Below are 14512 nucleotides of genomic sequence, written 5' to 3'. Positions count from 1 at the left end.
TTCTGGCAGTGAGATGAGAGGCAGACTGCAGCGATGATGGGGCAGAGAGACCCATTGGGAAGCAGTGGAATAATTCAGGTGAGAAAAGGAGAAAAGATGGTGGCTTGAACCACAGCAGGAGTAGGCAATGGAGAGAAGTTAAGAGTTCTAGGAATATTTAGGAAGAAGAACACAAAGTAACTGGCAGAAGGAAGCAAGTGTAGGGAAGGGAAGGGTCAAAGGTGACTCTCAGATTTCTGGATGAAGGGATGAGGTACCTGGTGGGTTTCCTTCCAGAGGTGAGAAATCCAGACTGGGGTAAAATGGAAACTCGGTTTCAAGGACATTGAATTAGAGGTGTCCGCAGGATGTCCAAGGGGCAGGGCCTGTGGGGGATGGTGTTGACCTTCATTCACTCATTGAACCAATGGTTACTGTGTGTTTGCAGTGAACCAGGCACCGGAGGTTCACAGTGAATCAGACAAGGTCCCTAACTACTTGGGAGGAGGGTTCCTTCTGGTTGAGAGACAGTTAACAAATAACTAAAGAAACAGAACTAAGTTACAGGCCATGAAAGGTACTGGGAATGATCTGAAAAAGATGAAATGGACAGAAGTCGGAGGCCAGCTTATTATCCCACTGCCCAATAGAGCAGGCCTGACAAGGAACAAGCTGGCCAGAGCCCTGGACCCCATCTGCTTGCTTATCCGTACAAGGAGGAGGGCCTGGCGCTCTGGTGGCCTGTTCCTTATGCTCAGGGATTCTCTTGCAAGGAGCCAGTCCCCACAGGGCAGGTTTCCTTTCCTTTCACCTGCTCTCAGCTTTTAGGGTCGAGGTTTCCTGACCGTGGCCTCTGGACCGTGAACTGTGCCAACCCATATCCGAGCTCAGCAAGCATGGGTCACGTGAGTGGATGAAGGGTGCTCTAATGCCTCGCTGCAGGCTGCTGTGGGGTACAAATAAACTCAGCCTGCTCTTTAGGAACTTTGAGCTGCCGAATGGATAAACCACACCCAGAGAGACACAGGAAACAGAAATGCTGGTGGGAGATGCGGAGGCGAAGGGGGGCGGCGGGGTTGGGGGGGGTTTCTAGGGGTCCTTGGCATCTCTCTCATTCAGGCCTGAAGACGTCCCAGAGGGGAGTGATGCTCACACCTGGTCTGGGGAGAATGGGTTTCACCAGATGACTTTTGGGTGGGCATCCGTCTTGCCCTCAATTCCCCACTCTCCCTGAACAACTAAGCGGAAGCTGCAGCCCGGACCTGCCTGGGGACGGGGGCGGGGGGGGGGGGGGGACGGGGGCGGGGGGGGGGGGGGGACGGGGGCGGGGCGGGGGGGCGCGTCCAACAGACACAGGTCTATCAGCTTGGGCTCTGGACATCCGCTGCAAAGAGCAGATGCAGGAAACGTAACCTGGGGCTCAAGAAAGCAAAATCTGGGTAGAGGCCAATAGGTGAGCCGCCTCCACCGTGCGGATTCACTCGGTGGGGACCTGCGCTCTGGCAGGCTGTGGGCAGTGCCCCGCCCCCACCGCCTTTACGCGGAGTCCTTCTCCCCAGCCAGTTCCTTAGGCTCAGGGACTCCCCCGGCCCCAGCTGCCCGGTCGGTTCCCGGGGCCTGGCCGCCCGGCCAGCCGCCACAGCCGTGGCAGTCACATTGCAGCGCAGCGGCGGCAGTCGCCGCCGCCCGCCGCCGCCGCCGCCGCCGGGACCTTTCCCCTACTTTCCAGGGCCTCAGGCCCCGCCCCGTCGCCGCGACCAAAACACGTGCCGCGTCCCGCCCTGCCCGATCACGCCGCGGCCAGGCTCTGATCACGCGGCCCGGCGCGGCGCCGATTGGCCGGCGGCGAACTGGCCGGGCCCGGACTGGCTGTCGCCCGAGCGGCCCCGCCCCTGAGGGGCGGGGCGTGTTTTGGTTCGCCTCCGCGCTCCGCCCCCGCGCCGCTCCAGCCCCGGCCCCGGCCCCGCCCCACCCGCACCGCGAGGGCCGCGCTAGGGCAGAGCTGCGCGGGCGGGCGGAGGCGCGCGCTGGCCGCCGGTGCTCCGGGTGGTCGCCGCCGCCGCCCGCCGCGCACGTGCGGCAGCTGCCGAGCCCCCGAGCTCCTGCCTCGCGGGCGCTTTGTTGCCTCCGGGCCACCGGCATCATGCACACGCCGGGCTCCGCGGGCCCGGGCGACGCGCCGCGCGTGGTGAGTGGCCACCCATCGGCGTGAGGGGCGAGGTGGGGACGCGATGCCTTGTGCGGGCCCGGCGAGAGGAGGAGGGCCCCGGGCCTCGCCGCCGCCGCCGCGCGTGCACAGCTAGGAACCCCGGCTGGTTCGGCCGCCGGGAGGGGCGGTGGCCGTGCGAGGCCGCGGCGGGAGGAGCGGGAAGGGGGCGTGTGCCTCGTGCCGCTCCACGCGTAGCTTTGTCCGGCGCTGCCGCAGCGGCCCCGCCCTGCCAGCCCCCAGGTGCGGGACTATTTCCAGCCATGACGTCACCAGGCCCTGTGAGGAGGGGGCCGTTGGGCGGGGCGCGGCCGGCGGGAACGCGAGGCGAGGACTGAGGGGGCCGGCGGAGGGGCGGGGACTGTGGAAACACGGCCCTTGGGCGGTGAAAAGGCCGAGGGGGCGGGGCAAAAGCTGGCGGGAGGGTGGGGTCGGGGCAAAGGCTGTGTGGGGGGCGGGGCGCCGGTAGGGGTGGGGAAAAGGCCGAGGGGGCGCTGGGTGCCATCGAAGGGGCGGGGACTGTGGGAAAGGGGCCCTAGGGCGGCGAAAAGGCCGAGGGGGCGGGGCGAGGGCTGCGGGGGGCGGGGCGCCGGCGGAGGGGCGGGGACTGTGGGAACGCGGCCCGCGGGCGTTGAGAAGGCCGAGGGGGCGGGGCAACAGCTGGCGGGAAGGTGGAGGCGGGGCGAGGGCTGTGGGAACGCAGGGGCGGGGCAAGTGCTGGCGGGAAGGCAGCACGCGGGGGGCGGGGCGCCGCGCCTCTACCCCGGGGTGTCTCCGGTCCAGGCCTGAGGGTCGCGTGGAGTTCGCCGGCTGCATCTGGGGCCTAGTCGTCGATCCGCGCGGGCCGCTGAGGAGCCGAGAGAGAGGTTCGGGGGCCCCGCACCGCCCTGTTCCTCCTCGCCAAGCAGGCAGCAGTCCCCACGTCTGTGAGTTCCGAGTTCGCAGCTCCTTTCGAGGAGGCCCGGAGCAGCGGGCAGAAGCGGGGCCAGAGCGGCCTTTGTAAAAAGCAGCAGCATTACCTGGGTTCTGGGGGTCGGGTGGAGGGCAACGTGGGTGGGACAGGTGGGGTATTGAGGCAGACTGACTCGAAACTCCAATATTTTGGCCACCTGATATGAAGAACTGACTCATTGGAAAATACCCTGATGCTGGGAAAGATTGGAAGGCGGGAGGAGAAGGGGACGACAGAGGATGAGATGGTTGGAAGACATCACCAGTGTGATGGATACGAGTTTGAGCAAGCTCCGGGAGTTGGTGATGAACAGGGAGGTCTGGTGTGCTGCAGTCCATGGGGTCGCAAAGAGTCGGACAGGACTGAGCGACTGAACTGACTAGAAGTGTGTATCTTCGTAGATGTAAAGTTTTTTTGGGAACAGATCCGTTCCAGTTGCTTCCCACCCCTCTCTTGCTTAAAAAGACAGGGTGCTGCGCTGGAAGGCCCTCAGGCCTTGGGCTGGTGGCGGATCTTACACTTTCTTCCGTCCCCTGGCTGGCCTGGTGGCCTCAGAAGTGACTTGGTGCCCCCGGCTGTGGGGACCCGGGCCAAACAGCACGGGCTCTCCTGCCCCAAGCTCTGCTGAGCAATGGATGCCCTGCCTGGTGTGGATCCCCCAGGGTTGTCACAGATGCGTCTGTGGGGATACTCTAGTGGCTTCGTTGGCTCAGAAGGGCCGTGCTCTCAACTCAGCCGACCTGAGCCATGGGTGTCTTTTCTTCTCCGCTGGGGACAGTTAGGTACTAGACAGACTCATACCTCTAGAAATAAGTCTTATTATTCATTTTACCCACGGAAAACAGGAACTTAATAACCTTTGTTAAGTATCAGGGTTTTCTGTGAAGCCACTGACCAGCTGAGTTCATTCCTCCTCCTCCTGTTGGCAGAATGCTATCTTGGAGCTTGGTGGTCTTCGGCTGCTCTGTGGGCATCCTTCCTGAAAGCTAGAGTGCATCTGTGTGCTGCCCGTGGGGCTTAGCGGGCTCCCGTGCGTGTCCCATGCTGTCTGTCAGGGTGCACCTCCCTATGTTTCCAGGGACTGAGTAGCCATCCTATTATGCCTTTAGGTTGACATCATGGACATATGTGAGTCAATCCTGGAGAGGAAACGGCATGACAGTGAGAGGTCCACATGCAGCATCTTGGAGCAGAATGACATGGAAGCTGTGGAAGCTCTTGTTTGCATGAGCTCCTGGGGTCAGAGATCTCAGAAAGCTGACCTGTTGAATATCAGACCCCTCACACCTGTCTCTGACTCAGGGGATGTCACCACGTCAGTGCATGTGGACACGGTCCCATCCGAGCTACCAAAGGACTTCCATTCTCTATCAACTCTGGTAAGAGGGAAGGAGAGGAGCAATTTGTGCAGTGACTGAAGTACTTTCATTAAATGTGCTGAAGATATCTTAGGTAGATTTGCCTGATGCTGGCTAGCAAGTTCATGTCCTCCCCCTGTGTGGGTCCAGAGAGTGAAAACTTCCTTTTGCTCTTGAAAATAGCTTTCAACTGATCATAGTTTGTAGCCACGGGGTGAAAATGTCCAGCGACTGAAACCTGCAGATTGATGGGAAAAAGTAAAATGCACTGATTTCCTTGGGAAACTGCAGGGCAGAGCTTTGGTTCCCCCAGATTCCCCAGTCCAAGGGCAGGACCAGCAGCTGCAGCTGGGGAGGGCCTGGGCTCTGGTGCCAGGTGGCCTTTGTTAGCTGGATTGAAATCTGGCCTCTCTGTGGCAGCCAGCTTCTCTCTTGGGTGAGTTGGGTGCAGTCAGGCACTGGTTTTGGTTTTCTTAACTTGCTACAGCTATGAAGTTCCTGGAGAAAACTTGCTTGTCAACTTGGAGACATTGAGAGCTGTCAGTTGCCAACAAAACTGAACATTATAATCTGATTGTCCTGGTCTGGGGGCTTGTATTGAAAGGAGTGTGGAAAACCAACTTGGAGGGATGAGAAGGGACTTGTGGGTAGTAGAGAGGATTGTCCAGGTAGTAGGCCTGGCTACCCAGACACGTCTGACCCCAGGGTGAAGTGTCGGAATGCCTTGGGCTCTGCACTCCCCACACAGTTCCTCTGGCCCTGCTGCCAATGCCTGGTCACCCCATGTCCACTTTCTTGTCCTTTCCATGTGTGTCCACGTGACACAGGTCTTAGCTTATGCTGGTTCCTTCTTTCTCCTCCACCTCTACCCAGATACCACTTCTCCATCAAGCCTTTCTACACACACACACACCACCCCACACACGCCCCCACCCACCTGGGTTGAGGTGCCCTGCCTCATGTTCTCAGAGTTACTTGGCGTTGGAATTTTCCACTCGGAGGCTGAAAATAAGTGGGAATTGTTGGGGCAGAGGAGCTGTTACACAAAGAGAGGCTTGGTTTAGACAGAACCCCTGGTTGGAACATGGCCTTTTAGGGATCATTCTGTTAGGTTTTACTTTACATTCAGTAGGCACAGGATACATGCGTGATTAATGGATAAGTGTGATGATTTCCACTAGAGTTTTTAAAAGTTTTTTGAGAATCTAAAATTATCATGTAAAGCACTCATCTTGAACATAAATTTTTATCTCTCATTTGTAGTCCTAATATTTAAATTGTCCATTTCAGTAGATGTGTGAGGCCAAGCATGGCACTGGTTTTCTTACAACTGAGCAAATGGATGGCTTTGAGAGAGGGCAGGAAAAGGGGAGGAAGCTAGGAAGTAGAGCGGCTGATACAGCCTTTGTATCCATTGGGTGCTGCTGTGAGCAGATCTCAACCAGTCTTTTCTAGATACTTCTTTGTAAAGGCCTTGGGGAGACAACATGATCAAAGTAAGTTTCTTAAAATTTAACCAGAACAACCTTTTCACGTGGTACTTTTTTTTTTTTTTTTTTAAGTGCATGACTCCTCCTCAGAGCCCTGACCTCCTGGAACCATTGACTGGGACAGTTGTTCCTCCCCAAGTAACTGCTTCTAAAGCCCCTGTGGTCATGGCGGTCCCCCAAGCCTCTGCTGGGGCTGCCAGAGTGCTGAACAGGACGGCGGAGGGGGGCCTGCCTGGTCCGAAACCAGAGCTGCTGGAGCCAGCTGCCAGCTTTCCCTGCAGGGCCACGGTGACGGGTATCACTGGCCATGCTGGCGGGAGTCCCACTTCTGCCCACCACTCCTGTCCCACGGCCCAGACTCAAGAACACCAACTTTCAGCTTGCACAGAAGGAGAAGCACAGTTCCTGGGACACGTTGAAACTTTGCAGGACATGCACCTCACAGACAGTTTACTCAGCATGAACTCAGTGTCCTGTCAACCTTGCTTGCACAAGTCCAGTGGCCTGATCCCCACCAACAAAGGCCAGCAGGCAGGGTGGCCCGTTGGAATTCAGACCTGCTCACCAAAGAATTATGATAACGACTTGGCAAGGAAAGCCACCCCTCTGATCTCCGTCCCCATTCCTAGTCCCCCCGTCCTCTGCCAAATGATCCCTGTGACTGGATCCAGTGGCCTGTTACCAGCTGTTCTGAAGCCGCCTCCCCAGGTGTCTGCAGGGCTTGTCAAGCCCGTCTTGCCCCACGCAGCTCCTGCACTCCCGCCTGTGTTCGTGGGAACGTCTGTGCCTCAGGGAACCGTGATGCTGCTTCTGCCCCAGGGGGCCCTCCCCCAGCCCACCACATGCTCAGCCGGCAACATGCCTGTCGGGAACACCAGATTCCTGCCTCTTGCCCCTGCTCCAGTGTTCATTGCATCCAGTCAGAGCTGTGCCCCTCAGGTAGACTTTTCCCGAAGGAGAAACTATGTTTGCCACTTCCCAGGCTGCCGGAAAACCTACTTCAAAAGTTCCCACCTCAAGGCTCATCTTCGCACTCACACAGGTGAGTACTGCAGGGTAGGTAGGGCGTGGGTAGGTCAGATACTGTGATTAAGAAACACACGTCCAGTCTTCTCTTGGTGGGAGCAAAGCTGGAACCCACTGGAGAAGGTGACCATTTTTCTGTGGTTTTGAAAAGCCTTCATCGTCTTGGGGTGAACGTTAGTACATCGGTCAGTGGTTTTTCTAGAATCTTCTGTTTATAGTGTCGTTCTCTGAACCTGTGATTGATAGGCTTTTAGGGTGAGGCTCACGAACCCTCTTTTTCTTCATGTTGTAGTGGAGGCTTTTCTTTGCATTTTAGAAAATGTCCATTCAGATTCAGTAAACACTCTTATTAGTGAGACTTAGGCTTACTGTGGGGAAAGAGGTCTCCAAAGTGTGGAAAATTCTAGAATATTTGAACTTCAAAGGAATTTCGTTTTTTTATTTTTGGAAATACGTAGTTTTAACTCAGAAGTCACAGAAGAAAACTAACTGTAATGACCTAGTGATCTCTCTATAATCCTGTCCATTCCATCCAGAAGGATTTTTGGCAGTGATGGAAATGTTTTCTATCCATTGGGAAGGTAGCTACCACTGACACCCACTTGAAATGTGAACAGTGCGTCTGAGGAACCTAGTTTTACGTTTTCATGGAGTTTGCATTTACATAGCTACATGGCGCTGGTGTGGAGAAGGCAATGGCAACCCACTCCAGTACGCTTGCCTGGAAAATCCCATGGACGGAGGAGCCTGGTAGGCTGCAGTCCATTGAGTCTCAAAGAGTCCGACACGACCGAGCGATTCACTTTCACTTTTCACTTTCATGCATTGGAGAAGGAAATGGCAACCCACTCCAGTGTTCTTGCCTGGAGAATCCCAGGGACGGGGGAGCCTGGTGGGCTGCCATCTATGGGCTCGAACAGAGTCAGACATGACTGAAGCGACTTAGCAGCAGCAGCATGGCACTGGTGGCTACCACATTGTTTACTTGGGGTGTGAGGTTGCTGGTAGATGGAACTTGTTTGATTTGGCCTGAGTGTCTCGGGTGGCTCTCTTACTCTTTGTGTTAGTGTCAGTTCTGTTCTCAAGGGTCCTGTGGCTAAATGGTTCACTAAACTCAGCTTACAAAGGTTCATACACATTCATACATGAAAGCACAGTAACAGGTCATGGGTTCTGCAGTCAAGATGTGTTTCATAAGCGCCCTTGATCATGGAACCCCAGGTGTCTACTGGTGGCCTAGGGGATGGCAGTGAACTGTAGAATACAGCTGAGGAAAAGCTGAACTGAAGGGAGTGGTTATGGTAGTTTACTCTGAGATGCATTTGAGGTAGAGCAGTTTGTAATTAGCACATTAAAACTCTAACCGTGGTAGCTCCCACTTGTGGAATGAAGTTGCATCTGGAACGTAGGCCTTATAGGAGCTCTACCACCCTCCCTGCTGTGGAGGGGCTGTGTGCTTCAGGGATGAGCCGCAAACCTGGTGAAGACCTTGCCTCTCTGGCTTCACCTTCTCTCTGCAGCCCCACGATGCCCCTGTTCACCCTCTGCCCGTCTGTACTTACTGAAAACCCTGTGAGACACGTGTGTACTTACTGAAAACCCTGTAAGAGCCAGTTCTTAAAGTATTTCCTCATCTCTCCTCCTTTCTTTGCCCCTAGTGGTTTGCTGTGTTTTTCACCACGTTCTCACTTTGTGTTTTAGTTACTTGTGTACTTGTCTGATGGAGAAGGCAATGGCACCCCACTCCAGTACTCTTGCCTGGAAACTCCCATGGACGGAGGAGCCTGGTAGGCTGCAGTCCGTGGGGTCGAGAAGAGTCGGACATGACTGAGTGACTTCACTTTCACTTTTCACTTTCACTTTTCACTTTCATGCATTGGAGAAGGAAATGGCAACCCACTCCAGTGTTCTTGCCTGGAGAATCCTAGGGATGGCGGAGCCTGGTGGGCTGCTGTCTGTGGGGTCACATAGAGTTGGACACGACTGAAGCGACTTAGTAGCAGCAGCAGCATACTTGTGTGATCTCACTGAGTATACACTCGGTGTCTGTCTTAGGAGCCTGACTCTAGTTAAAGTCATGATTGATTATTGGTGCTGCAGGGTTAGCGTGAACAGGTACCTCTAAGGGGCTCCTTGACTTGGCAGCTCTACTTCTCACTGAGACTACTGAGGTGAGCTTCAGATCACATCCAAACACAGATTCCACATCTGGGGATGCAGTGGGATGACGTCTTACTGTTCATTTTGGTCAGCTTCCCTTGGTAGAAATACTGATAGGATGGCATGAAATAAGGTGATCAAGCAAGCTGTCTTCAGGTTTCCCAAAGTTCTTAAGTGTCAGGAACCATAAAGGCTCTGAAGAAACAAATTCTGGTGCTACTTTGTACACACTGAGTTGGAGTTTTCATAAGAAATAGAAACCTTGGGTAAGTTTATGCTGGATAAGATGGTTTTTCACTGTACCAACCTGGAAATGTTTTCCTTAGGATAAGGTAGAGTGGGCAAAGGCTACATTTTTGCTAAGTTGAAAACATGGGACACTTTATAAATCCCACACCAAATGTTGCAGATGTTGTCTCTCTGCAACATCTGGCCACCTGGTACGCTGCCACCAGTGGCGTTTTCCTGGAAACAGGTCACCTTATGCTTTCAACACGGGGTCTTTGAAATCCAAGAAATGCAAGCCCTTAGAGTGGTTCATAAAAACCGACTGGGATGCTGAATTTTCCTGTTAAATCTGCTTTGAAAATACCAAAGATTTAGTTGATGTCTCTTCAGCACTCATTCACTCAGAACCATTTATTCACCACCTCTCATACAAAGTGCTGTGCCGGGGGAGCTAAACTGTACATAGATGGATGAACTAGACAAGGTGTAAACCTTCTAGGAGGAAGGTCATGACCGTACGCAACAGCATTTAACAGATCCGTTCACAAAGTTGCACGAGTGGTGTATGATGGTCACAGCCTGGTTGAGGCGAGGGCCTTGGGAGGCAGGAAAGGGCCGGGAGGACTTTGCAGACAGGTGCTCCCTGGCTCCCCTCCGTACCTCCGGGGAGACCCGGTGCAGGTGGGACAGCTGCCAGCTGCTCTGAAATGGAGCGAGTGACAGACGCACGAAGCTTGTGACAACAAGAGGTTAGCTATTAGAATTCTCCCCAGTCTTGTGATTAACCTCATTGTCAGTGTAATAACAGACACGAAGATGGAGTTAATGATGCTGAGAAGTCATGAAGGTCCTGGGAGGGTTTTTTAAAGATCTGCAGCTTCAGAGAGCAAAGGAATTCTTCTTTTACTTACTTTTTTTTTTTTTTTAGGAATTGATTCTTTTCAAGAATCTTGCTCCTACCCCAAGTTCACAGTCAGAGATTTTAATTTGAAAACATGGTATGGCATCCCTTATATGTGGAATCTGAAAAGAAATGATACAGATGAACTTACTTATGAAACAGAAAGAGACTTACAGACTTAGAAAACGAACTTATGATTGGCAGGGGGACGGGATGGTTAGGGAGTTTGGGATGGACATGTACACACTGCTCTGTTCAGAGTGAATGACCACCGAAGTCCTACTGGACAGCACAGGGAACTCTGCTCAGAGTTATGTGGCAGCCTGGATGGGAGGGTGGTTTGGGGGGGAATGGATACACATGTATGAATGGCTGAGTCCCTTCCCTGTTCACCTGAAACTGTCACAGCATTGTTAATCGGCTGCACCCCAATACAAAATAGAAAGTTCAAAAATAACAACAAAGATTAGATTAATTCAACATCCTGGGCCCCTGACACGTTGCGTTTTAGGTGTGCCAGGAAGAAACGCGTCTTGAACGATTTCTTGACCTGCAAATAACCTGTTCCCGGAATAACGGAATATTACTTGCCTCTTAGGTTTTCATGCACAGAATTTTAAAACAACATGATTTAACGTGTCCAGTAAGGTGCTGGGCATTTACGTTTCTGTTTCCTTGCCCCTCAGGAGAGAAGCCTTTCGGCTGCAGCTGGGACGGCTGCAACAAGAAATTTGCCCGTTCAGATGAACTCTCGCGCCACCGCAGAACTCACACCGGGGAGAAGAAGTTCGTGTGCCCAGTGTGCGACCGGCGTTTCATGCGCAGCGACCACCTGACGAAGCACGCCCGGCGCCACATGGCCACCAAGAGGGTTCCCGGCTGGCAGGCGGCGGTCGGCAGGCTCAACAGGGCGGCCTCTGCGGAGGACCCTGGGAGCCCGCTGGAGCCGGAGTGTGCGCCGGCCTCCGCCTGAGAGGGCCACCGGGGGTGGTGGGCGGGAATTTTCCAAAGCCTTTTTTCTTTTCAGGAATCATGGAAGTGATGATTTTCTCTCCAAAAACAACAACAACAAAATCGTCTTGAGAGCTAGGGGAGCTGGTTCTGATGAACGTTCTGTTAACTTGGCTTTTTTTGGTTGGGACCCTGTTCAGTATCTTTTGTAGTTTCAGAAGTTCTTTTAAGGAAATGGAAGAAAATTTGGTAATCTAAATCACCAGCATTCAGACACACAGTTTGGCAATAAATTTTGCAAAATTTGGATTTTTACAACCTTCCTATTCCTGTTTTGTAGGATTGAGACAGGGTACTAATTTTTATACTGCTTTTTATAAAAAAGATACTTATATTGTTGGTTCTCAGATCACTGATTTCTATATAGATGATTTTACAATCTTCTTTTCCGTGTTTAACATTTTTATAATAACCCTGCTTTTGGTAAAGTTGGCACATTATTCAGGCAAAAAAAAAAAACTTTACAACTTTGCAATCAGGCCTTTTAGATCTACGAGTTAAAATCAGAACTAGTTGAATAGGGGCTCTTAAAGAAAGGGGGGCCGAAGAAAACCTTTGCAGGCAGCTTCTTCCTAATACTCTAAAGGGAAATTCCAGACAACAGTTCCTTTTAAGGCTTTATGTAGCCCAAGGAATTAGAATTTTCTTTAAGTAGAACTTAGTCACCTGTGTCTGTGGTGTGACTTATGAAGACTGTGCCCCAGAGATGAACTTAAAATAATCGGTAGATATACAGTGAGCAGAGAGCTGCTGTAGAATCTAAGTGTCTGTGGTCAATTCACAGTCTCCTGTCTGTACCTCAGACACCAAGAAAAGATGACATAAGCACTCAGACCCAGCTGCTCTGTCCCTTTGACTTCCTTTGCTGTGGCCTTACCCAAGTGTTTTGTGGGTAGAATCACTTCTTAGAGAAAAAGATGTCCTTAGTGGTTGGAGGAACTTTCCACCTAAGGAAAGCTTATGTGAGGTGAAGTAGCTGTGTGTGCGGTCCAGCTGCCGTGTTCTGATTCCATTGCTTATTAAGTATTAGTGATGGGGAATGTTAGTGACACAGAACAGCAATAATCCTACCCAGCTGTCCGTTCAGTCACTTTGTTGGAAGGGAGTTGTTTTGATCAAACAGAACAGTACTTGGAATGGGGTATTTTGCAATCTGCCTAGAGAAGAGACCACAGACCTCACTGAAGCTGTGAGCACAGGTCCCAGCGTTGTAGAGACTGCACCCCCGTGTCCAGGAGGTCACTGAGACTGCTTCCACTGGGCAGCCTTGGGAACCCAGGCAAGAGAATGTGTGCAAGGAACATGGCAATGTCGCTCTGCCCTTCAAGCCTGGGAATGGTTTTTGTCATGCTGTATGTAATCAGATTCTGTTTTTGCTGCTTATTTATTTGCATTTGCCTTTATTAAAATGATGATAAGGTGAAATATTGAGTAAGTACAATTAGGCTTTGTGTTCAGGTCTTTTTTAGTCTGATAGCCCTCACCCAGTCATTCATTGTATGTCACTTGATACCCATTAAGTTACTCTTTAGTATCAACCGCTGATTGACATACAGGTCTGTAAGTGCTGGCTGTGTTTAGGAGGCTTCCGTGTCTTTGATCACTTTTATATCTAAGTATTCCTACTGGTCATGAGATATACTACAGTTAAAAGAGAACCAGAATTCAATGTACATAGCTCGTGTTTCCCCACCACCCCGTCCTTCCACTCATGCCCTAGATCAGCATAAACATTTCTATGTGTATGCTGTAAATGGCATTAAATTCGGATATTTTTCATAATTAACACAAAATAATATTGGTCCGAATAAGGTTCTGGTGGATAATATGTCTCTGAGTGTTTGGTTGCTTGTCACCCTGAATGAAGTTCATTCTCTGAACAGTGTTGTTTCTAAAGAATAGATGTGCTAAAAAAAAAAAAAGGAAAAAAGGTTTTGATTTACACTTCCATTTCCTGATGAGACTTTGAAATACCTTCTGTAAACAACATTTTGGGCCCTCTGTTGTTGATGGAAAGATTGTAAGTTGGAAAACAGCTTCACCTGAAAAACGCAACGTGAGAACCAGAGCCTTGCGGGGCGTGTTCAGCATGGGGTCCCTCTGGGCGCCAGGGCGTCGGAGGAGCACGCGGGAGGCACGGCCCCTAGAGCACTTTACTGCCCAAGCAGTTTTGCTTGTTCTTTTTTGACTTTGAGCCTTTTAAAGTAGTTTCAATGATAAAATTTTAAATGTTTCAGAATTATGTTTTATGTAACAGACTTTGACATATTATTTAAATGAGTATGTGTGATGTAACTCTTTTCTTTGAATCATATAAAACTCTTTCGATTTGCAAACTGGACCTGTGTCCTGTACTGTGATGTTCCCAGTGCCTGACCACCACCCCTCCTCTTTGTTTTCTGGGGTTCTGTTCGGCCTTCAGGTTCTTTGGAGGATTCTTTCTGAAAGAAATCATGTGAAGAGGCAGTTTCCATGTTGGCTGCTCTGACGTTGGGACTGGTCTTGGCAGAACAGGACCATGAGTGCTGGGTAACCTCTACCCTTGTCCTCAGGCTCTGTGTATGCCAAGAGTGGGGATGGGAGGCAGCCGCTTCCTGCCCCCCAGCCCCCAGCCCAGGCTTCCAAAGAACATCCAGGAGCCATAGCCTTCACGCCTGGTTCTGGAGTCAGTTCAGTTCAGTCACTCAGTCATGTCTGACTCTGCAACCACATGGACTGCAGCATGCCAGGCCTCCCTGTCCATCACCAACTCCCGGAGTTTCTTCAAACTCATGTCCATTGAGTTGGTGATGCCATCCAACCATCTCATCCTCTGTTGTCCCCTTCTCCTCCTGCATTCAATCTTTCCCAGCATCAGGGTCTTTTCTAATGAGTCAGTTCTTCGCATCAGGTGGCCAAAGGATTGGAGTTTCAGCTTCAGCATCAGTCCTTCTTCCAGTGAATGTTCAGGACTGATTTCCTTTAGGTTGGACTGGTTGAATCTCCTTGCAGTCCAAGGGACTCTCTCCAGAGTCTTCTCCCACACCATAGTTCAAAAGCATCAATTATTTGGCACTCAGCTTTCTTTATGGTCCAACTCACATCCATACATGACTACTTGGAAAACCCTATCTTTGACCAGACGGACCTTTGTTGGCAAAGTAATGTGAGTACATTGTCACTAAGCCACTGTGCCGGGCTGTGTATCAGCACCCCACCAGA

The 14512-nt window shown here is 51.8% G+C and overlaps 1 protein-coding gene across 2 annotated transcripts; it reads left to right on the top strand.

Annotated features, from left to right (window-relative positions):
• Positions 1–1960: 1960 nt before the first annotated feature.
• Positions 1961–13652, top strand: KLF11 (Kruppel like factor 11). Of its 2 annotated transcripts, none has more exons than XM_027556098.1 (4): positions 1961–2167; positions 4247–4516; positions 6058–7027; positions 10987–13652. In XM_027556098.1, the coding sequence occupies exons 1-4, from the start codon at positions 2123–2125 to the stop codon at positions 11271–11273; spliced, it is 1572 nt and encodes a 523-aa protein (XP_027411899.1). In that variant the 5' UTR covers positions 1961–2122; the 3' UTR covers positions 11274–13652. The 2 variants fall into 2 exon arrangements, with proteins under 2 accessions (XP_027411899.1, XP_027411900.1); XM_027556099.1 differs by lacking the exon at positions 1961–2167 and adding an exon at positions 2935–3111.
• The last annotated feature ends 860 nt before the right edge of the window (positions 13653–14512 follow it).

This window comes from Bos indicus x Bos taurus, chromosome 11 (genome assembly GCF_003369695.1).
Source record: "Bos indicus x Bos taurus breed Angus x Brahman F1 hybrid chromosome 11, Bos_hybrid_MaternalHap_v2.0, whole genome shotgun sequence".
Classification (NCBI taxonomy): Eukaryota; Metazoa; Chordata; class Mammalia; order Artiodactyla; family Bovidae; genus Bos; species Bos indicus x Bos taurus.
This window is presented reverse-complemented; position numbering and strand designations above follow the sequence as displayed.

Bases quoted from the DNA above. Each gene is read 5' to 3' on its own strand.
- KLF11 (XM_027556098.1), top strand. From the start codon at position 2,123: ATGCACACGCCGGGCTCCGCGGGCCCGGGCGACGCGCCGCGCGTG. The intron at 2,168-4,246 runs GTGAGTGGCCAC...TTATGCCTTTAG, and splicing joins CGGGCGACGCGCCGCGCGTG to GTTGACATCATGGACATATG. The intron at 7,028-10,986 runs GTGAGTACTGCA...CTTGCCCCTCAG, and splicing joins TCATCTTCGCACTCACACAG to GAGAGAAGCCTTTCGGCTGC.